The sequence below is a fragment of the Panthera tigris genome, chromosome E2 (genome assembly GCF_018350195.1).
Source record: "Panthera tigris isolate Pti1 chromosome E2, P.tigris_Pti1_mat1.1, whole genome shotgun sequence".
NCBI classification, from domain to species: domain Eukaryota; kingdom Metazoa; phylum Chordata; class Mammalia; order Carnivora; family Felidae; genus Panthera; species Panthera tigris.
The window spans coordinates 4,022,930-4,045,785 of NC_056674.1; the positions used below are offsets into that span (position 1 = coordinate 4,022,930).

At 54.3% G+C, this 22,856-nt stretch overlaps 1 protein-coding gene across 1 annotated transcript; it reads right to left on the reverse strand.

Moving 5' to 3' along the window:
• Positions 1–651: 651 nt before the first annotated feature.
• PRKCG (protein kinase C gamma) lies at positions 652–22,533 on the reverse strand. Its single transcript, XM_042969553.1, has 20 exons — positions 22,191–22,533; positions 21,605–22,036; positions 19,538–19,645; positions 18,706–18,737; positions 17,660–17,742; positions 12,845–12,956; positions 12,534–12,665; positions 11,395–11,551; positions 10,584–10,718; positions 10,200–10,287; positions 9,870–9,899; positions 8,300–8,452; positions 7,790–7,978; positions 6,687–6,778; positions 6,544–6,606; positions 5,949–6,087; positions 4,629–4,709; positions 2,953–3,060; positions 1,857–1,997; positions 652–1,626 (listed from the first exon to the last, which is right to left on the reverse strand). The coding sequence occupies exons 2-20, from the start codon at positions 21,757–21,759 to the stop codon at positions 1,438–1,440; spliced, it is 2,187 nt and encodes a 728-aa protein (XP_042825487.1). The 5' UTR covers positions 21,760–22,036; positions 22,191–22,533; the 3' UTR covers positions 652–1,437.
• Between the last annotated feature and the right edge of the window lie 323 nt (positions 22,534–22,856).

Consider the following 22,856-nt stretch of genomic DNA (forward strand, 5'->3'; position numbering starts at 1 on the left):
CGCCCCCCACCCCCACCCCCCTTCTCCGCAAGTGGGTCAAGGCAAAGAGGCCCGGAGGGCGCGTCCGCCGGTCTTCGGCCTCCGTGGCTGAGTCTTAACCTCACAGGTTCTGGGTGTCTGCCTGCTCTGTCGTGGGGTCTCCCAGCGATCAAGTCTCCAGACCCCTCAACGGGAGGCTGGCCTGTCATCTCCCCGCTCAGGACTGCTTCCCCCCACCCCCACCCCCGTCCCCCGCCCCGCGCCAGACTCTGGGTTTCAGTGTGTCTGTGAGCGTATGTGTTGCTCTGGGTGAGTATGTGAATGTGTCTGTGCTGGGGCGGGGGGCGGGCTCCACCGGGCATCCCCAGTGGTCTGCGTGTCCATTCCTACCTCCTTGTGCATGTGCCCACTTTGGGCCCTCGCGCCCCTCAACCCCCACCCCCTGTCTCTGCTCTTTCCCTCTCCCGCTGTGGGTCTGTTCTGCCCACTTTATGGGTCTCTCTGCTTTCCCTCTGTCTCTCTGCCGCCCCACCCCCAGCCTGTATGTGTGTGTGAGCGCGCGCGCGCGCGTTTCCGTGTACGTTGTCCCACCTCCACACCCCGCCCCCCTTCCTTCTTCAAGCTTTAGAAGAAAACATCCCAACACCCAGCATCAGCATCCCAAATTTATTCTCCAGCAGCTGTGGCCGGGCGAGAGAGCCAAAGAAGAGGGCAGTGGGCAGGGGGAGGAGGACAGAGCCCCCCCCCCCCAGAGTGGCAGGCACGGGAAGGGGGGGAAGGGGAAGAGGGAGGGGAGGTGGAGGAGGTTCCGAGCAGGACTGGAGCCATGCACCTGGCAGGCGAGCAGTGACGGGTTCGGGGTAGGGGCGTCTAGAACAAAAGCTGATTGAGAACAGCTGGGGTAGGGATCCTTCATCCATCCCAGGAATCCCTAGAGTGTGGACGAGGCGCACGGGAGCGTGGGGGCACAGCCTCCCACTCACTCCAGAATGGGGTGGACGTCGTGGGTGGGGGGGGTGGGGGGCAGGTCAGAGGTGAAGGGTTGTTCTAGAATCCAAGTCTAGAACAGCCCACCCCATGAGACTATTTCCCAGAAAGAAAGGAGAAGAAAAAAAAAAGGGGGGGGGGAGACAGAGATTCTACCAACACGGAGTCTAGAACCCCACGGAGTTGGGACCGTGGTGAAGGTTCTGGTAGCGCAGAGTCCAGAACACCAAGGTGGGTGAGAATCCTGGGCTCAGCACAGCAGAGTCTAGAACACAGTGAGGCTCCAGAGACTGTATGGAGCTTAGAATGCCAGGAACGCTTGGGAGGGGCATCTAGCACCCACGGGGCAGAGGCCAGAATGCTGGGGAGCAAGATCTAAATCGGAAAGGGGGTGGAGGTGGGGGTTGGGGGGAAGGTGTAAGACTGGTGCGGGGAGGGAGCAATGGGGACACCTAGTGGTGGCAGGTGAGATTACATGACTGGCACCGGCGGCGGGCTGACGGGGCTGCGGGCGTCGGGGTGCACGAAATCCGGGTTCACGTAGGTGAAGCCTTGGAAATCGGCCTGGTCGATGCTGGCCAGAACAAGGCGGTCTGGGGGGGTCAACGCTGGCGCCGCCCGCGTAAAGAACTTGTCGAAGTTCTCGCCGCTGCGTCCACACTGTGGGGAGCACGGGGAGGGAAAGATGAAATTCCGTCTGCTCCTTGGTGTCCCTCTGTGTCCCCTGTGACCATGTCCTGTCTCCTCTGGAATCAGCGCATCCTCCGTGGGCTCTGCATCTCCCGTTGGGGCGTCTCCGCAGAGGGAGCCCCACCCCACCTCTACATATGGGAATGGGAGCTCCTGGGTCCCCCATCCCCAGGGACCAGGGTTCCCGCAAGGTGGCTAACCGGACGGGGTCTGAACGGAGGCGCGATCTCCAGTCGTTCCAGCCGCTCCCAGTCCATCCAGCGGAAAAAGCCATGAGCACGGATGGCGGGCTCCCCGTCCGGCCCTGAGCCCAGGCGTTTCGCTGGGTGCTTAGTTAGGAACTGTGGAAAACACAGAGACAGACAGACAGACAGGGTCCCGGACAGGGAGGCACAGAGAACGAGAAAGGCAGAAAAGCAAAAACAGCAGAACAGAGACACAGCATAGAGAGAGGGGGGAGAGATAGAGACCCAGGGGGAGTGCAGAGACCCAGAGAAGGTGGGAGATAAAGCAGATGGGGGGGGGGGCAGAGATGCGGAAAGAGAGAAGGGTGGAGATCCACGAGACAAAACCCCAGAGAGGATAAAGACACAATATGAAGGTAGAGACTCAGAGAGGAGGAGAGTTCCAGAGAGAGAAGGACCCAGTGTGTGTGTGTGTGTGTGTGTGTGTGTGTGTGTGTGTGTGTGTGTATGGGAGTCGGGGGTAAGTGGGTAACAGATGCCCAGAGAGAGGGGGACACAGATACAAGGGGTTGACAGAGAGCCCAAGGGACACAGAGAAATGGTAGTGACACAGGAGGCCCCATCAAACGTAGATGGAGGCAGAGATAAGAGACAGAACCCAGAGAGTGAGAGTCAGAGAGAATGGAGACAGGAGCCAGAAACACAAGTGTGCTAATGCTCTTGGAAAAGCTGCCATAGGCTAGGCTCCTTATCCTGCATTAGCTCCATAACCCCAAGAGAGGAGACAGGCTCCCAGAGTGTCAGTGGCTTGCCCAAGATCCCCGGAGGGAAAGTGGCAGGAGTTAGGTTGACCTGATCCACCCCCTTGCAGAGGCAGGCCCTGGCCTTCCAGCACTCCCTGCAGTGAGCTGAGGGGTGGGTGCAGCAGAGAAGGAGACAGAGGCCATCATGGGACAGGAGGTGACAGCACGGCAGTCAGTAATTAATGTTCTAACAAAAGCTCTGTATTACACTTTTCTAATGTGCACAGGGACACTGCCCAGGCAACCCTGGATGGCGGCGGTGGGGCAAATGGGTTGTGTGGAGAATCTGGGGGTCAGAGGGTTCTTACCCCCTTGCAGATGGCCACAGCTTCCCGGGAAAGTGACTTGGGGTAAGTGACGGTTTGTTCCATGATAGCCTGAAACAGCTCTTCCTCATCCTCCCCATCGAAAGGGGGCTGAGGGAAGAGAGAGGAGAACGTGTCAGGACTTGACAGACTGCCTTTCCCCACCTTGCAAACCCTCAGCACCCACCGTGAACATGAACACCCCCCTCCAACATCCTGAGGAAAATTTTGACCAAACCACCAAAGCATTCTCTCCCTTCCTCTCAGACTCTTGTTTCCTATCTCAAATGGACCTTGTTTCCTATCTCAGCTCTCTGCACCTCTTTGCTGTTCTGTCTTTCTCTGCTGTGCAAAATCAGCAGGGTGTTAATTAGACAATATGTCATTTAAATAGAAGACAGGAAAAAGTGCAGGAAAACTGTAAAAACATTCTCCTGGTTGGATGAGTGGCCTCCAGTCTTCTGGAATTAGGAGACACAAAAGCAAGGCAAGGATTCTTAATGTGGGCTCTAGGAAGTCTGTTTGTGCAACTGAAGGGGCCTGTGAGCTTGAATAGGAAAAAAAGCATATCTTTATGTTTAAAAATCACTAACTGCAATTTCTCATTCCCTTCAGTTATGAATGGTGGGCAAAAACCACAAACAGTTATGAAGTACTTATAACTTCATCACCAACAGGAATCACAAATAATTTCTTATCACATTAGAGTTGCAGGTATCTCAAAATATTAGTCATCTCAACTTCAAGATTACTGGTAGACTTGCCTATTTACTTCCCATCACCATGAGATATCACTATTTAATTCATGAATAGGAAATCACATATACATCCACATCCCTATGTGTAATATTTAGGCAACTGTATACATTTAAATTAAATGTATTTAGTTGGCTGAACTAAGTTAAATCAAAATTTTAAAGTTTTGATAACCATATTTCAATATGACTGATTTCCTTTGTAATCCTATTATTTTATTTCATAGATTTAAACACATTATTCTGGGGTGTCTGGGTGGCTCAGTCAATTGAGCATCCAACTTTGGCTCAGGTCATAATCTCGCAGTTCGTGAGTTCAAAGCCCCTGCTTCAGATTTTGTGTCTCCCTTGCTCTCTGCCCCTCCCCCACTCGTGCTCTGTTTCTCTCTCTCAAAAATAAACAAACATTAAAAAAAAATTAAACACGTTGTTCTGAGATGGGGTCCTTGTCACCAAAAAAAATACAAAAAACAAAAAACGTTTAAAGAACCCCAGGCCTGGGGTGCCTGGGTGGCTTAGTCGGTTAAGCATCCGACTTTGGCTTAGGTCATAATCTCACAGTTCGTGGGTTCGAGCCCCCTGTTGGGCTCTGTGCTGACAGCTCAGAGCCTGGAGCCTGCTTTGGATTCTGTGTCTTTCTCTCTGTTCCTCCCCTGCTTGCACTCTGTCTCTCTCTCCCTCAAAAATAAAGATTTAAAAAACAAACAAACAACGAATTTAAAGAACCCCAGGCCTATGGGAAAATAATGCTTCAGGACCAAGGACAGCGCTATCCAGGCGTGATATTCCCAACTGCTTAGCACCCCTCCTTAGATGACAGACATCACTTCCTACCCTGCTCCTTTAAGATAAAGGCCTTGTAACAGGTGGCATCCCCCGCTGTGTTGCCTTTAGGCAGGCCAGCCTGTCCCCAGCTTCCCTTACCTGTCCTGCCAACATCTCATACAACAGAACCCCAAAGGACCACCAATCAACAGACTTTCCATAGGGTTGGTAGGCAATGATCTGGTGAGAGAGGATGGAAGGCAAGGTATCATGGTTTGTGCTTTAAGAAGCCTAAGACCCCCTCTAGCCTCACCCCCAGAGAACCCTACCCACACTAAGTGTTGTCAACACAAACTCTTCCCACTCAGAACCCTTCAGTTCCATCTTTTTGGAAAATTCAGAAACAAAATTTTCCTACTTAGAATGTTCCTTTGGTCCCAAATATGAAGATTATCTAAGGACCAAGTCAAAAGTTCCACCCAGCCAAAATATTCTGGTAACTAGACCCTCTCCTTACAATAACAGGTGCATGAGGGCTAATTTTCAGACACCAGAGATTCTTAAATCTGGATGCATTTAAGATTCACCTAGGGGGCTGTTCCCTAGCCCTAAAGAATTCCAGCCTCAATAGACCAGAGTGAGAGTCAGTAATATGTGTGTATATTTCAAAATGTCCACGGGTGATTCTGATTCCCAGCCATGTTTTGAAACCATTGACATTATTTGGGCATTAGCATTGAATCACCCAGAAAGATTAAGGATGACACTTCCTCCTTCCACTGAGAAAACTCAGGACACTCTATCTACTTACATACAGTCAGATCATTAGCTCCACCCCTTTAACAAAAAGTTCGAGTATATTCCACCCACCTGAAATATTCAGGAAATGCTTAGGGCTGGGGGGGGGGGGGGAAGGTGGTGGAGAGACACAGGCCCCACCCACTCAAGAGTACACCTTCTTAGAATAGTCCTGTAACAGGTGCTATTGTCTGAGAATTGTTACCATTAGAGAGGGTTCCACTCTTTTAGAACACTCACCCAACTCTCTGCCCACTTAGCCTGTTTAGACACCCAGCTCTGCCCACTTGGAATGCTAACACGCAGGCCTTTCTGCTCTGTTTGCTGTTAGATCACCCATGACTCATGCAAAGACCCCAGGGTTAGGGGGCACCTGGGTGGCTCAGTTGGTTAAGCAGCTGATTTCGGCTCAGGTCATGATCTCATGGTTTGTAAGTTAGAGCCCTGAGTCAGGCTCTATGCTGAGAGTTCAGAGCCTGGAGCCTACTTCCGATTCTGTGTCTCCCTCTTTCTCTGCCCCTCCCCCACTCGCCCTCTCTCTCTTCTCTCTCTGTCTCTCAAAAATAAACATTAAAAAAAAAAGACCCCAGGGTCAGCCCCCCGACATTCTGAATGTTAGACAACTGGCCATACCCACTCGGCGAACTTGTGTAGCACCAAGGACAGCCAAGGGAGGGTTACCTCAGGAGCTATGTAGTCTGGGGTCCCACAGAAGGTGCGGGTGGTGGTCCCAGGGAAGACGTTCTCCTTACACATGCCAAAGTCAGTGATTTTGATGTGTCCTTCAGCATCCAGCATCACGTTGTCTAATTTCAGGTCCCTGGGGGTAGGGGGTTGGATGGATAGGCATTGAAGGAAGGGCAGCGTTCAATGGGCTGGAGTTACAAGGTTTTGATCTTTGTTTTGTTTTTGTTTATTTTAGAGAGAGAGCACGCACATGTGTGAGCAGAGAAGAGAGGCAGAGAGAAAGAAAGAACCCCAAGCAGGCTCCACGATCAACGCAGAGCCCAATTCAGGGCTCAATCCCACAACCCTGGGATCATGACCTGAGTCAAAATCAAGAGTCAGATGTTCAACCGAGTGAGCCACCCAGGCACCCCTTTGTTTTGTTTTTCAAGTAAGCTCTAGGCCCAACGTGGGACTTGAACTCAGGATGCCGAGATCAAGAGTCGCATGCTCTATGCACTGAGCCAGCCAGGAGCCCCTAGAGCTGTAAGTTTGATCCCTTTCCCTCTAGGGGCCTGACTGCCTCCACTGAAAGGCCCAGACTGCTCACCGGTAGATGATGCCCTGATTGTGAAGGAAGAAGAGGCCGATGGCGATTTCTGCTGCGTAGAACCTAGAGAAGGAGGTGGGAGTTAGAAGCTCAAAGGCTGGGGTCCCCCTGGCCCCACCCCTCCTCTCTCAGCTGAGACTCACGCTGCATGGGGCTCCTTAAACTTGCCCAATTGCTGGATGTGGTACATCAGGTCGCCCCCGGTGACATACTCCATCACAAAATACAGACGGTCCTGCCAGAGAGGCGGGGTGCTGGTGCTTAGAGGGGGTAGGACACGTCCATTCCTGCCCACTCGAGACAAACTTGGAAGGCTCCAGATCCACCCAATCAGAACTGGGAGGCCCCAATGATTCTAACCCAGCCAGCTCAGAATCTCAACCTGACATATCCCCTATTACTCCGAACTGGTCCCGCCCTCTTAGAATTGAAGGCTGAGGCCCACCATTCCCTGGAAATCCTAAGGATACCAAAACCTCTTTCCATAGCTACTCACACACAAAAGCAATCCTGACCACCTGCTAGGAACCAAAGATTTTTTTTCAGGCCTCATTTGCAATGGATACTAATTTCTTTCTTTCTTTTTTTTTTTAATCCAGGAATCTAACTGTGCCCATCCAGAGCTTTTTTGAAGCACTCATGCCTTCTCAAACCTCTGAAGGTTTCTGGGGCACCTGGGTGACTCAGTCGGTTGAGTGTCTGACTTTGGCTCAGGTCATGATTTCACAGTTTGTGAGTTCGAGCCCCGCATCGGGCTCTGTGCTGACAGCTCAGAGCCTGGAGCTTGCTTTGGATTCTGTCTCCCTCTCTCTCTGCCCCTCTCCCACTCATGCTCTGTCTGTCTCTGTCTCAGAAATAAATAAGCATAAAAAAAATTAAAAACAAACAAAAACTTCTGAAGGTTCTGACTTGTCATCCCATTCCTCAATCTTTGGGACACGCACCGTTTCTGATGAGACATTTACTCAGAATCCAAGAGTGACGACCACATTACTTAGCGCGCAGCTATTGGCACACCACTCACGTACTCCTTTACTCAAAAATCCTTCACTCAAAAAAAAAAACAAAAAAAAAAAAAACCACCCACTCAAGACCAAGCTGGCTCAGGTCCCGCCTAGTCAGGATCCCACCCATCTGGCCACGCCCAGTCAGAGTGCGGGGGCGGGGAAGATTCTTTTTGCCTGTAAACTCAGAATCCCAGAGCAGACGCTCGACCTGAGCCGGACTCCGCCCCCTCCTTCCTCACCGGGGTCTGGAAGGTGGAGTGCAGCTGGGTGAGAAAGTGGGGCCGGCCTCCCGGGCCTCGGCCCCCCAGGGCCAGCACGCGCTTCTCCACCAGGGTGCAGTCCACATCATCATCCTGGACGATCACGTCTTTCTTCAGGATCTTGATGGCGTAGAGCTCATCAGAGCCCCTGCGCTCAGCCAGCATCACCTAGCGACAGAGGCCCCAAAAGGCCCAGTCCATCATGGGCCTCCCCCATGCCCTCCCCCTTCAGAGACACAAAGAAATGAAATCCCAGGTCCTCCCCCTCTCTCTCAGGGACTGGGCACCCTGGTTTTGCTGACCACTCCCTCAGGGAAAGCATCAGAATCTTTATGCCTGTCCTCTCAGAGGCACTCAGGTGTCCCACTGACCCCCCTCTGGGGGGCTCAGTAGTCTAGTGTCCCTCCCCATGTACCTCCTTCCTAAGGACCAGAAATCTGATCTTTCCCCAGACATCTTCCCCTTCCCCCAGAGCCCCAGGAATCCAACCTTCCCAAAGCTGCCTTTTCCTAGAACCATGAGGAAGCTGAAGTCAGAGATGTGCAGACGTCCAGGGCTTGTCCCAAAGAAACAGCGTTTGGAGTCCGTGGGACTAGGGGATGGGGAGGGGATGGGAGAGGAAGAGGGACCCATCCGCACCCGCTGTGAGAAAGGAGAGAGATCCGAAGGTAGTCAGACCCCAGATGGGGACAAGGAGATGTCTCTAAGAGAGACAGCAGCCAAGAACGAAAGGGATGAGAAGAGAGGGAGAGAAAAAGGAAAACTGTCTCTGCCCCCCCGTCCTTGGCTTTAGAACTTGTGCTGATTTTCCATAACCTGGAGGGTTTATCATTTAACACTCAGACAGATCACTCTATGCTGTTAGATAACCCTGTTATCACCACCATGCCCCATTTTAGAGAAGAGAAAGTTGGCACAGAGACACTAAATAACTTGCCCAAAGTCACACAGCAAATAAGCAGCAGAGCCAGAAATCAAAATCCATTAAAGCCAGAGACTGTGTCTCCCCCCTTTTTGCATCTTCAACATCACCCAGCACCTGAACACCTTTACCACTCCTCCCACCTGAGTCTCCACAGAGCCTCCTCCCTCTTCCCCCCTTTGCCTCCACCATCTATTCTCTACAAACAGCATTTGTCTTGTTCCGACCTAAACCATCCTAGGCCACCTTCGATGCTCCCACAGCCCACCGGTTTAAGATAAAATCCTTCCAGTGAAGGACAAGGCACGCTCCTTCCCTCTCTGGCTTAATGTCCTACTTCTTCCCACTCTCTCCCCCCTTCAGCCCCACTGTCTTCCTGGTGCTACAGACACGCCTCACCCGCTCCCACCACAGGCCTGCTCTTCCTGCTGCCTGGAAGGATTTCTAGCCTTCAGCCTGGAAATATGGTCTCCCTCTCCTTGCACTTCCTCTGGGGCTCCCCTCCCTAGGAAGCTTTCTCTGGCGCTCCCAGGCTGAGCCAGGTGCTTCCAATTCTCCCTAGTGCCTGAGGCTACTACCTCTATTACCAAACATCTTCCTTCCAGAGAATGTCTCCATCTGTCACTTTCTCCTACTTTGAAATCGGAGCTCCCCAGGGAATGGACTGATTCTATGCCCAGAACAGGGTTTGGCTAACAGGAAATAGGTGTTGAGAGAGTGAGAAAATGAATGGAGGAGAGAAAGGCCACAGTGACAAATAGAAAAACTCAAAAGTTCAGTTCAGCAGTCACCTCCTCAAGGATTCACCCTCCCCCAGCACCTTCCCCCCAGGCTGGATGAGTGTCTCCTCCAGGCTCCTGGGGAGGGGGGGGGGGGGTGCTCTACCTCTAATGCACTACATCATCCTGGAATTTAAGTATCTGTGACTGTGTCTCCACCTTGGGGACTTGGTTAAGGGTCAGATTCACCTCTGGAATCCTAGGTTTACTCAACAAGCACAAGACCACCTCCAAACCTGTGCTCATCCCGCGTGTGTGGGTGTGAAAACTGATACCAGGGGAGGGAGAAGACATGGGGAGACAGACGTAGACCACAAGGGATGAAAATGTCTCCATTCCAGGCCTGAGCTTCACGCACCTCGTACAGTTCCAGGGGGTAGTTACAGGCCTGCGGGGAGAGGGGGTGGAAGAGAAAGCCAGAGTCAGAGCCCCGAGAGAGGTAGGAGGATGCCCTAGAGCAGGGGGTGGGGACTCCAACCCCCCAAGCCAAGGGGATGGATAGGAACTCTAATTCCCATCATACCCTGGGGCAGGAGTCCCCTAGAAAAGCAGGGGGAAGGGAGCGCCAGGGTCTTCTGGGAATTGTAGTCCCAGGACCAGTGGGCAACCAGTGGGTGCAGGGAGGGGGCAGCTCTGAACTGTGGGTGGCAGGGCTGGGCTCCCCCTGGGAGAAGTGGGGCCTGAGTACCTCAAACTTCTGGAGGAGGCTGCAGTTGTCAGCATCAGCCACCGGCACATTGTAATATTCGCCCTCCTCCTGGTTCAGTAACTTGTACCTGACATACAGAAGGAGACCAGAGTCAGGCAGGAGTTGGGCAGAAGGGGGGCACCCGTGGGAGAGGCAAAGGTATCAGAGGGGGGAAAAAGACACAGAGAGAAAGACACGGAGTGGAGAGAGTGGGATAGACGAGAGAGAGACACGGAGTGGGGGACACAGGAAGGGAGGAGGAGGGGAGAGGGATGGGGACAAGGGAGGGAGAAGTGCAGGGAGGCAGAATGAGGGTGGCCCGAGGAGACTGCACACAGAGATGGACAGGCCAAGGCACAGCCTCCGCCCCCGCCCAGCCCTCACCAGCCATCCACAGGTGCCTTGAGCAGCTCCGAGACCCCGAAGGACATGGCGCCCATGAAATCGTTGCGGGAAGTCCGGTCCCAGTCCCACACCTCCACGCTAAGCCTGCGCTCCACGTCTCCTGGCTTCAGGTTGCTGCGGGAAGGGGGCGGCGGAGTGAGGGTCCAGCTCCCCGCTGCCTCTGCTCCCCATCCCTGGTGCTGGTGGAGCAGGCAAGCCCTTCTGGGGCGAGCTGGGGTCTGTTCCTGCTCTCTAAAGTGTCCTGTCGTCTCTGATCCTCCACGAAGGGGGTCTCCCCCAATATCAGGACCTTGAGTACATGTAGACAGCTCTCAGTCTCTCTCCGGTCCTCCCACACTCTTGGCTCCTTCCCATCCCTGTGTCCTGTCTTTTCTCTCCAGATCTCTCTCCTGAGTCTCTGTGCCCCCCTCCTTCCTCTAGGTCTCTGTCCTTCTGTCTTTCTGTTGATTGGCTTCTCTTTCTATTCCTGCCACCCTCCCCTGCTCACACCCACTCCCCATTCTGTCTCTTTGGGTTTGTGCCTTCTTCTGAGAATCCCCCCCCCTCCGATCTCTGTTTCACTCTAAAGTAGTGGGCTTTGATGGAGATTAAATGCACAGATATCTGTCTCTCTGCTTCTCTAACTCCAGCCCTCTCCCTCAGCCACTCTCTTCCCTCTCCCACCGCCTTTTTTTGGGATCCCCCTATCCTAACACCTCCCACACTTTGCTCTCTGGGGTCTTGTGGGCCACCAGGACCCTCCGATCATTCTCTGTCAGTCATCACAGCATCCCCTGCACCCGAAGCTCACAACACAAAGGTCTCGTTCCACACAGGGTTTAGCGTGGCTTTCACGGTCCGGGTCTTTTGCTTTGTCAAGTTCCGAGGGTCTGGGATGAGCTTCAGCTTCACGTAGGGGTCAGACAGACCATTGGGGTCCATTGGGATAAGGTTACGGGCCTCGCCAACTGAGAGAGGAAGTGAAGGGGTGTAGGCTGGGTTAGAGATCCAGGAAGAGGCCCCGGAGTTTTCCCCAGTGGCAATCCCAAATCCAAGCGCCCAGCCTTTCTCCTGACCCAGGCATCCAGAAGATGAGGCATAAAGCCCTTTCCCCAGCCAGGGACCCAGAAATCGGACCCAAAGCCCCCTCCTCCCTTAGGACCCCAGAGTGAGGACCCTGGCCACATCACCCATAGTAATCCCAAGCCTCCCTCGGAACCAGGTTTTTTCTCATCCCCCACTTCCAAGGACCTTGATCTAAAATGGCCATTAAGAGGCCCTGAAATGGGCACCTGGGTGGCTCAGTTGGTTAAGCATCCAACTTTCGCTCAGGTCATGATCATGGGGTTTGTGGGTTCGAGCCTCACATCGGGCTCTGTGCTGACAGCTCAGAGCCTGGACCCTGCTTCGGATTCTGTGTCTCCCTCTCTCTGTCTCTCCCCTGATTGCCCTTTCTCTCTCTCTGTCTCTCAAAAATAAACATTTAAAAATTTTTTAAAAAGGGGCACCTGGGTGGCTCAGTCCGTTGGACATCCGACTTTGGGTCAGGTCATGATCTCACAGTTGGTGAATTTGAGCCCTGTGTAGGGGGCCCTGTGCTGACAGCTCAGAGCCTGGAGCCTGCTTTGGATTCTGTGTCTCCCTCTCTCTCTTCCCCTCCCCCTCCGCTCATGCTCTGTCTCTCTCTCTCAAAAATAAATAAACATTAAAAAAATTTAAAAAAAAATAAAATTAATTAATTTTTTAAAATGGCCCTGAAAGTCACAAGTCAAGGCTAGAGTCCAGGCTACAGGTTGGAAGGGGCGTGGCTGGGTGGCGCTCAGCCTTTGCAGACGCGGGTCAGGATTGTGGGCGGGACCTTCCGGTTCGGCTGGGTGGGCCGCTCAGGTGCACCCTGCCCTTCCGGCGGGGGTAGAAGGGGAGGGACCAGACAGAGGGGCGGGGCCTCACCTGTGACGTGGATCTCATCCGCGGTCGGTGCTCGGATCTCCAGCTGCAGGCGCCCTCGGCGCTCCGTGTGGTCCACCCCGCACAGAGAGGGCACGCTGCGCACACAGCGGCGGTGCACGTTCATTTCGCAGCCTGGGGGAGGGGAGGGGGGGACAAAACGGGAGGTGGCACTTCTGGCCGCCCCCCCAACTCCAGACTCCGTCCCCCGGCCCTACCCGGAACCCAGACACTGTGCTTTGACACCCCCCCCCCCCCCCCCCCCCCCCCGGAGCGCCAGGTTCGGCCAGGAGCAGCAAGCGTGGACTACTCACAGGAGCATTTCATGCCCTGGTGCACCAGCCCATAAAGAAGGGAGCCACAGTGGTCGCAGAAGGTGGGGCTGCTGTAGCTGTGCAGACGGAACTTGTGCTTGTTCCGGGGGTCCTGGGGGCCGAGGGGAGACATCAGAGGGGGTAAGGACAGAGAGAGAGAGAGAGAGAGAGAGAGAGAGAGAGAGAGAGAGAGAGAGGGAGAGAGAGAGAGAGAGAGAAGCCCTTTGAACGCTTCCTCCTTCCGCCTTGCTCTCCCAGTCCTGCTCTTCCTCACTCATTCACGCTACAGTATTTATCGAGTGCCTGCTGTGTGCCAGGCACTGTTCTTGGTGCCAGGACCAGCCGTGAACAAAGAAACAAAAACTGCTGTCCACATGGAGTTTACTTTCTAGGGAAGGGAGACAGAAAATAAACACTGAATAAATGAAAGAGTATGATGCATGGTAACAGGTGCTCTGGAGAAAAACGAAGCAGGCAAGTGTCAGCCAGGGGTGGGGGCGTTTAAATTTGCATAGAGTGATCAGGGTGGGCTTCGCTAACAAGGTGGGATTTGAACAGAACCTGAAGGTGGTGGCGGCTCCTATCGTCCCATAGTCCCTATGCTCCACCCCCCTCCCCAAAGCTATTTTCGAGCACTTGTGGGCCACAATGAACGCCAGATCCCTCACTGTCAGCCTCTGTCAATGTCTGCCCACTCTTGACCTGCCTTCTCTGAGCCCCTTGTGAAATGGGGAATAGAACCTCTCCATTAAAAGGACCCCTCAGTTAATGAAAGACCAAGTGTCGGGGTGCCTGCCTGGCTGGGTCGGTAGACATGTGACTCTTGATCTCGGGGGTTGTGAGTCTGGGTCCCACATTGGGTGTAGAGATTACTTTAAAAAATAATAAATTTGGGGCTCCTGGGTGGCTCAGTCAGTGAAGCATCTGACCTTGTCTCAGGTTGTGATCTCACAGTTTGTGCGTTCAAGCACCTCGTTAGGCTCTCTGCTGTTAGCATGGGACCCTTTTGGGATCCTCTGTCTCCCTCTCTCCTCTGCTCCTCCCCCACTCATTCTCTCTCCCTCTTCGATAAATAGAACTTTAAAAATTAAAATAATAATGATTTAAAAAGAAGAAAGATTAAATGTAAACTGCATAGCAGGGCCTGGCATGTTAAATGTGTTAAGTACGGTTATTCTTACTGCTGTGGTTACTATTAGTGATTTTATTGTGGTCCTCACATAGACCTGGGTTTAAATAAGGGTGAGGCCATTTACCAGCTGTGTGATTTGGGGCAAGTTAGTGCCCAATTTTGAGCCTCAGTGTCCTCCTCTACCCAGTGGAAATAATCTAAATCTTGAAGCAATGCTAAATGTCCAGAGTGCAATTAAGCATGAATTTAGGACACCAGTAAGACATTCCTTCTCCACCCCTGGCCATGTCTGAGTGTTAAATAAGTTGGTATTTGTCTTTTTCTAGGAATGCATTGCAAAAGTTATGATAGGTGATGAGGCACCTCAGTGGCTAGGTCAGTTAAGCATCTGATTTCGGCTCATGGGTTTGAGCCCCGCGTCAGGCTCTGTGCTGACAGCTCAGAGCCTGGAGCCTGCTTCAGATTCTGTGTCTCCCTCTCTCTCTGCCCCTCCCCTGCTCACCTCTCTCTCTCTCTCTCTCTTAAAAATAAATAAACATAAAAAAAGAAGAGTTATCCGAGGTGAAAATTCAGGATATTCTTGGGCTTTTATTTATTTTACAGTTTTTTTTTAAGTTTATTTAAGAGAGAGTGTGTGAGCAGGGGAGGGGCAGAGGAGAGAGGGGAGAGAGAATCCCAAGCAGGCACCACACTGTCAGTACAGAGGCTAATGTGGGGCTCGAACTCGCAAACTGTGAGATCATGACCTGAGCCGAGATCAGGAGCCAGATGCTTAACTGACTGAGCCACTCAGGTGTCCCCTACTTTGCAGCTTAGTGGGGACTCTAATTTGAATGACACTCAGGTGCGGTAATCTCTTTCGATGCTCCCGGCCTCTAGGCCTCTAAAGATCTTCAGCTGACCCTAACTCAGCTGCACTAAGTGATGGTCTACATAACAGCCCTCAGCAGGACACCGGACACAGACACACAGGCTCCACCACTCCACAGAGAGAAGCCCTTATTATTCTCAAGGTGAAATCACTACTAAAAAGGAGACAGGACCACAGCTCCAATTAGATAGATTAGCGTCCACATTTTGACTCTGCCCACCATCCAGCTCTGTGGCTCCCCCCCGCCCCCACCGCCGCTTTGCAGAGACCAGCCATCCTCCCTATAAGATGGGTCCATGAGGCCTCCCTGAAAGGGGTCTAAAGGAAATCATGCTTGCCAAGCCTTCACCATTTCCTTAGCCCTTGATCCACGTTACTTACAACAAGATCAAAAGCATTAAGAAGAAGAAGAAGGAAAAAAAAGCTGGAGTGATATAGAGGAAGACCCCTCCTCAGTTTTTGCCTCTGTTTCTTCATGGGATATAGTCATAATTCTACAAGGATGATAACGGATATATTGTCTCTTGTCATATATCAGGTACCGTCCCAAATACTCGACTCATTTAGTCCTCAAAGCAATCCTGTAAGGCAGGCATGATCATCAGCCCCTTCTATAGATGAGGAACTGAAGGGGTGCTCAATATATGTTCTGTGAAATCACATTCTCTATGCAAACTTCAATTTTCTTCGCCTAACCAGCTGGCAAAATGTCCCATGGACTTCCGTAGATTTCTCTCTCCCTTTCTGTCTCTCTCTGTCTCCATTTTTCATTCTCTTTCTCCATCTGCTAATCATAAAACTATCTCCACCCCTCTGTCAAAAGCTGGGCTAGACTCTGAAGTCACTCGGCTTCGTTGAACTATCAAAACAAGCCTGGGGGCGGTGGGGGGCGGTGCCTGGGTGGCTCAGTCAGTTGAGTGCCTGACTTCTGTTCAGGTCATGATCTTGGTCATGATCTCCAGGTTTGTGGGTTTGAGCCCCATGTTGGGCTCTGTGCTGACAGCTCAGAATCTGGAGCCTGCTTTGGATTCTCTCTCTCCCTCTCTCTGTCCCTCCCCCACTCATTTTCTCTCTCTCTCTCAAAAATAAATGAACATTAAAAACAAAAAAACTAAAAACCAAAAAACACAAGCTTGGGTATGTCTAGATTAATGCTGTCCCACCCAATAGCCACTAACCACAAGTGGCTATTTAAATTTAAATCAATCCTGGGGTGCCTGGGTGGCTTGGTCGGTTAAGAATCCGACTTTGGGACTTCGGCTCAGGTCATGATCTCACGGCCCGTGAGTTCGAGCCCCGCGTCGGGCTCTGTGGTGACCGCTCAGAGCCTGCAGCCTGTTTCAGATTCTGTGTCTCCCTCTGTCTCTGCCTCTCCCCTGTTCATGCTCTGTCTCTCTCTGTCTCAAAAATAAATAAATGTTGAAAAAATTTAAAAAAAAAAATAAAATAAATTTAAATCAATCCGGGGCGCCAGGATGGCTCAGTTGGTTAGGTTAAGTAAGGTCTGACTCTTGATTTCAGCTCAGGTTATGGTCTCAGTTCATGGGTTCAGGGCCTCATGTCGGGCTCTGCACTAAGAGTGCAGGCCTGCTTGGGATTCTCTCTCCCCCTCTCTCTCTTCCCCTCCTTTCCTCATATGTGCATGTGTTCTCTCTTTCAAAATAAATAGACATGAAAAAAATTTTAAAAATAAATTTAAATCAATTCAAATTAAATGGAATTTTAGATTTCCATTCCTCAGTCACAGTGACCCCTCTCAAGCGCTCCTCTAGCCAGCTATGCGGGGCTGGTGGCTGCCATATTGGATGGCATAGATAGAGAACATTTCCATCATTGCACAAAGCTCTATTGGTCAACACTAGACCTTCAGCCCCATTTTATAGAGGGGAAATTGAGGCTCAAAGAGAAAAGCCCCCAAGCCAGACAGAAAGTGAAGGGGCACATAGGATCCACTGTTCTTGTAAGTGGATCCAACATCCCCCTGATGTGAAGGGTGAAGGGGAGGGAGGGAGACAGAGGTGTGTGTATCTGTGTGTGTTCATGGGGGACCTATAATGCACATGTGTGTGCTCATGGGGGAGATATATATATATATACACACACACACACACACACACACACACACACACACATATGCATATGCACATGTGTGCGTGTGTGTGCATGAGAGATCTGTACTTGCACATGTGTGTGAATGTGCATTGCAGGGTCTCTCTGGGCCTGCCTCCCTCTGGGCAACTTCTAAGCGATTCTCCATATCTACCATTTTCTATTCTAGCTTCTCTCTCTGGGTATCTGCAGCCCTGTCTCTCTGAGTTTCTTGTCTCTGTCTGTCTCTCTCAGTCCCTGTGTCTCGCCTTTTCCTTCCGCCTGCGTTGCTGTCTCTGTTCCAATCCTCTGTCTGTCTGTCCGTCTCAGTCTCTCTGTCTGGGTCTCTATCATTATCTTTTTCTGCATTTCTGTGATTCTGTCTTATCTGTATCTGCATCAATAGTTGTCTGTCCCTCAACGCTCTGTTTTTTTAAATCTCTTGACCCCTGGATGACAGCCCATCCTCTCCAGTGTTGGTCTTTGGTCCCCTCACACCTGCCTCCTCTCTGTCCCCCACCTATGTCCCCAGCCTGTCTCAGCCCCTCTCATTTCCCCTTTCCAGGCCAAGGGCAGGGAATCTGGGCCAGACTAGCTCCCCCTATCTCTCCAGCCCCCCTCCCCTCCCAGCCTTAAAAATAGCAGGAGAAATTGGGACGGACGCCGAGGGGGTGAGGGCGGGGGTGCGGCCCAAGGAGGAAGAATCAGGTGTCCGGGCACTCACATCCGTCTGGGGGCCCTTCCCAGCGCCTGGACACTCGAAGGTCACAAATTCGTGGCATCGTCGATGAACCACAAAGCTGCAAACTGAAGGTGAGAATCATAGAGACACAGAGACAGAGAGTGAGCCTAATGGACAGAAAATCAGAGAGAAGGAGACTCCAACAGAAAGAAAACCAGAGGGGGGGCCCCAAAATAGAGTTCAATAGAGAGCAAATCAAAGGAGAGACCCCGACATGGAATGGGGGAGAAAAACCAGGAGACAGAAATTCAAGAGATGGACCCCAAAACAGGCAAGAGAGAATCACAGAGCAGAGAGAACCCAGTGCCTACACACAGCCAAAGGGAGACACAGAGACGCAGAGACGGAGTGAGGACGACAGAGAGACAGGGACACAGAGAAAATAGGATCCCGTCGACAGAGACAAGAAAGCAAGAAAAGAGCAGGCCAAGGAGGAGGGAGAAACGGAGAGCTGTCCTCTCATAGAACGGGGAGAGAGCAGCAACTTGGGCAGAAGTGAGTCTGGGGGCGCCATTGCAGCCTCCCCCTCCCTGACTCACTCTGTTCTCAGCAGTGGCAGCTGGTGCTTTAGGACTCGCCCCCCTCTCCCGCCCCCCAGAACTGCCAGCCCCGCCCGGCCCCCACCCGCCCATTGGTGACCCCGCCCGGGCCTGCCCCTGCCTAGGACTGTTGCTGTTGTCATGGCGACAGCAGCTTGAAGGGGGGGGGGGCTCTGACTTCGCATCTCCAGCCCCCCCCCTTTCAGCTCCCCTTTTCCAAATCTCTCTGTTCCCATGGCAACGGATTCTCCAAATATCTGTCCCCACCTGGAGCCGGCCGAGGGAGGGGCCCCCAGCACCACCTCCGCGGTGGCCCCGCCGTCAGAGCTCCCTCCCCACCGCAGGCTGTGTCTTTGCCACACCCCCCCGCCCCGGGCTCCCCCGCGCCTCTCTGGGGACCAAAGAACACGTGTGTCAAGCCTCCTGGGCCGTGGGTCCCCAGCCTCCACCCTCCTGAAGGTCCCAGGAGTCCAGATCCCCAGCTCTTACCTTGACATTGCAGGCCTTGTTTCCCAATGCCCCTGCAAGATCAAGGATCAGAGGTCAGTGCAGATAAGGGTACCTGGGCCTCCCACCTCTGCCGGCCACACTGCGTCTGACTCCCTCCTGTAGCAAGACCCCGGAGTCGAGCCCCAGCTGCCTCGTTTACTGGAACCCAGAAATTCTGACCTCCAGCCTTTCTTCTCTCAGACCCAGGAACCCAGGCCCCCAGTCCTTCTTCTCTCAGACCCAGGAGCCCAGGCCTCCAGCTCCTCCTCCCTCAGAACCAGGAATCCGGGGCCCCAGCCCCTCCTCCGTCAGACCCTGGGGTCCGGGGCCCCAGCCCCTCCTCCCTCAGACCCAGGGGTCGGGGTCCCCAGCCCCTCCTCCCTCAGACCCTGGGGTCCGGGGCCCCAGCCCCTCCTCCCTCAGACCCAGGGGTCCGGGTCCCCAGCCCCTCCTCCCTCAGACCCAGGGGTCCGGGTCCCCAGCCCCTCCTCCCTCAGACCCTGGGGTCCGGGGCCCCAGCCCCTCCTCCCTCAGACCCAGGGGTCCGGGTCCCCAGCCCCTCCTCCCTCAGACCCTGGGGTCCGGGTCCCCGGCCCCTCCTCCCTCAGACCCAGGGGTCGGGGTCCCCAGCCCCTCCTCCCTCAGACCCTGGGGTCCGGGGCCCCAGCCCCTCCTCCCTCAGACCCAGGGGTCCGGGTCCCCAGCTCCCTCCTCCCCTAGGACCAGGCGCCAGGGTTGCAGCCCTCTCCTTCCCGAGCACTCCGGGTCTGGGGTGACAGGAGTCTCTATCCCTCGTTGCCTCCTCCCTCAGGCCCCCAGCCCCTTCCCTCACCAGATGAAGTCTGTGCAGTGGCTGCAGAAGGTTGGCTGCTTGAAGAAGCGGGCGGTGAACTTGTGGCTCTTGACTTCGTGGACCACCTTCTGCCTCAGAGCCCCCTTTCTGCAAAACAGGGGCCGGGGTCCCCCCTCTGAATCGCCTCCGCCGGGGCCCAGGCCTGCCATGGCCCCAGGAACGTAGCAGGGACCAGGATCCCGCCTTGCAGGGGCAAACAGGTAGAAGGGCGAGGAGCCGGAGACTCGGGAGAGCACTGAGCCACGGGGAGACTGCGAGGAGGGAAGGAGAGGGGCGAGGCACCTCCAGGCGCGGAGCGCAGGGCAGGGAGCGGCACCCCGGGGCGCGCCCGCTCCGCCAGGGGGAGCGGGCGGGCAGGGCGGAGAGCCGAGGGCAGGGGCGCCGAGGAGCCCGAGGCAAGGGCGGCGGCGGCGGCGGCGGCGGGAGCTCCAAGCTCAAGCACCTGCTGAAATGTGGGAGCCCCGGCTGGGGGGAGGCGTTGCCATGACGACCGAGGGGCGGGGTTTCAGCTTAAAGGCGTCCCTCCGCCCCCCCCCCCCCACCCCACTCCCGGAGGCTCGGGACAAATGCCCTCCCCGCTCCCAACACACGTGCGCACACCCGCTCCGGGGGCTGGCTGGAGGGAGGGGGGCATCCTCTGAGAGGCGCCCTCCCCGCCCCCCACCCCCTCCTCCTGTTGCCTGGCCGGGTCCTCCTCCCCACCGGGGGCCTCGGTGGGCCCGGTTAGCCCTATGAGACGCCACCCGGATCTCGGGGTTTCTGACTGTGTCACTCGGCCTCATGACACGAACTTTGCCGTCAGTGCTGGGGACCCAGTGCTGAACGGGGAGGCCTGGTGTCTCACTCTCTCGTCTGCTGCTCAGGCCTTGATTTCTGTCTCCCGGCCTGGGTCTACGTCTCCCTCTGGGACGATCTCTTGTTCTTGGTCTCTCTGTCTCTGCTGCGTGTCTCCTTTATGCCTGTCGCTCGTCCTGTGACCCTCGCTGGGTCTCGGGGTCTCTCTCTTTCTCAGAGGTGTCCGTCTCACTGTGAATCAGTGTCCCTCGGCCTCTCCCTGCAGGTCTCCTAAATTCCTGCTTCTCTGTCTCCCAGAAGCTCTCCCTCTTCCTGACTCTGTACGTCTTTCTGTCCCTGTGACTCTCTCTCTCTCTCTCTCTCAATCGGGGACTCAGTCTGTGACTCTGTGGGCCTCTGTGTCTCCCTCCCTCTGCGTCTTTCTCTTTTGAGAGGCAATCTCTGTCTCCCCCACCCCTTCAGTCCTTGCTGTCTCTCCCGCTCTCCCACTGTGTCCCTGTCTCTGTAAGTACTTTTGTCTCTGTCTCTGCAAACCTCGCTGACCCACTCTTGGGCTCAGTCCCACCCTCTGTCGCTGGGGGTCTCTCTCTGAATGAGTTCATTGGTCTCTCTCCTTCTCCCCCTCCACCCCCCCCAAACGCCCCCCACCTTTCTCACCCTCCCTGGCTATGAACCTCTCTCTTCGTCTCTGGGGGTCTCCCCCTCCCTCCACGTCTCTCCCCCTCTCTGGCTCTGGAAAACCCTGTGCCGCTCTGTCGGTCTCCTCCTGTCTCCCGTCCGTCGCTCTGCCCGCGTCTTTGCCTCTCTCAGGTCGCGCTCCGGCCCCGCCACCCCCACCCCTACCCCCAACTCCCGTGCGCGTCCGGGTCCCGGCTCCCGGAGACCCGCTCTGTTGCCAAGGGCAACCACGGCCCTCCTCGGGCTGCGGAGTGCAGTGCATCCTGGGACCTGTAGTCTGAGCCTGCGGACCGCCTGTTGCGGCGACGCGGCCGAGAACTTCGTTTCCCGGCGTGCCCCGCGATAGGGGGCGGGGCGCCACGGGCGGGGACCCGGGGAGCCCACCACACCTTCTCTGGGAATTTTGGGGGTTCGGGTCGGGCTTCTCGAAGCCGAAGAGGAGGTGAGGGAATCCGACTCTCCTCCTAACCCCCCCCCCCCAGATATGGGGGCGTTCTGGCCTTGCCAGCCACCTCCAGGCGTGCGCCCTGCCCAAGGGCAAGTGTAGGGGCGGCAGTGGTCCTGGAAGCTGACCTGAGAATCCCACCTTGGTCTGCTTGGCTGCTTTCCTCCATCACCAGCACACCACCCCCGGGGTCTGGAGCTGCTCTCTCTGGTGCCTTCCAGAGTGGGTTCAAGCATGGGATGGGGTGGGGAGGGGGCGAGACGCCCTTGCAGGAGGCAGGCATCGGTGTAGGTCGGAATTCTGGGGTGCACGCTGCACAGATCAAAAGGAGACTTCTCCTGGCTGGAAATCGGTGCGTCTGTTCCAGTTAGCCTTTCCCGCCCTTCCGGAGGGGGGGGGGGGGGACCCCCTCCCTCCCTCGGAGTAATTCGTTTGCTCTTTATCGAGGTCTTCTGTGGAAGGGTTGTCAGGGAGCTTAGAACTAAAGGAAAGAAGGAGCTGATGATGGCAACGCAGGCAGGGTCAGATCCTGAAGGCCCAGACTGGAGCTTTGGTATTACCTGTAGGCAGTGGGTAGTAGGATGTGGAAGGATTTGAGCAGGGGAGGGCAGTATCAGACCTGGATGCTACAAGCATCCCTCTGGGGCCAAGGTGGGCTAGGGGTGGGCTAGTCAAGGGGGAGGCTGAGATGCTAGTTCAGGAGAAACAAAATACCTGAGCTAGGTCAGGAGCCTGGAGAAGGGGACAGTTGAAGGAAGGACAGACAGTGTCTGGTGAGCCACTGACAGAAGTCGGGGAAGAGTCAGTGCCTGGGTTCTCAGCTGTAGGAGCCTGTTCCTGAGATTGGAAACCTGAAGAGTTGATTTTGGAAGAAACATTGCACTCAGATGGAGACACTATTTCTGAGGTGCTCCTGGACTCTGAGGAAGGATAAATCTTGTCCGTTTCGATCCTAACTAGTTCTGGTTGGAGAGAGTAAATTGGGAGATTCAAAAGATAAAGTTGTCCCCTTCTGGGGCACCTGGGTGGCTCAGTTGGTTAAGCGTCCGACTTCAGCTCAGGTCATGATCTCACGGTTTGTGGGTTTGAGGCCCGTGTCAGGCTCTGTGCTGACAGCTCGAAGCCTGGAGCCTGCTTCGGACTCCGTGCCTTCCTCTCTTTCTGCCTTTCTCCTGCTCCCCCCTTCTCTCACTCTCTCTCAAAACAAAACAAAAAGAATAAACATTAAAGTTGTCCCCTTTTCCCACCAGTCCTAAGAATCTAGTCCTTGCCCTCTCTCCTGGAGCCCTCCCCAGTAATAAAGCAAGCACAATTTTTTTCTTTTATCTTTATATTGATGTAAAAAAAAAATTATGGATGTGGGAATAGGGCGACGGACAA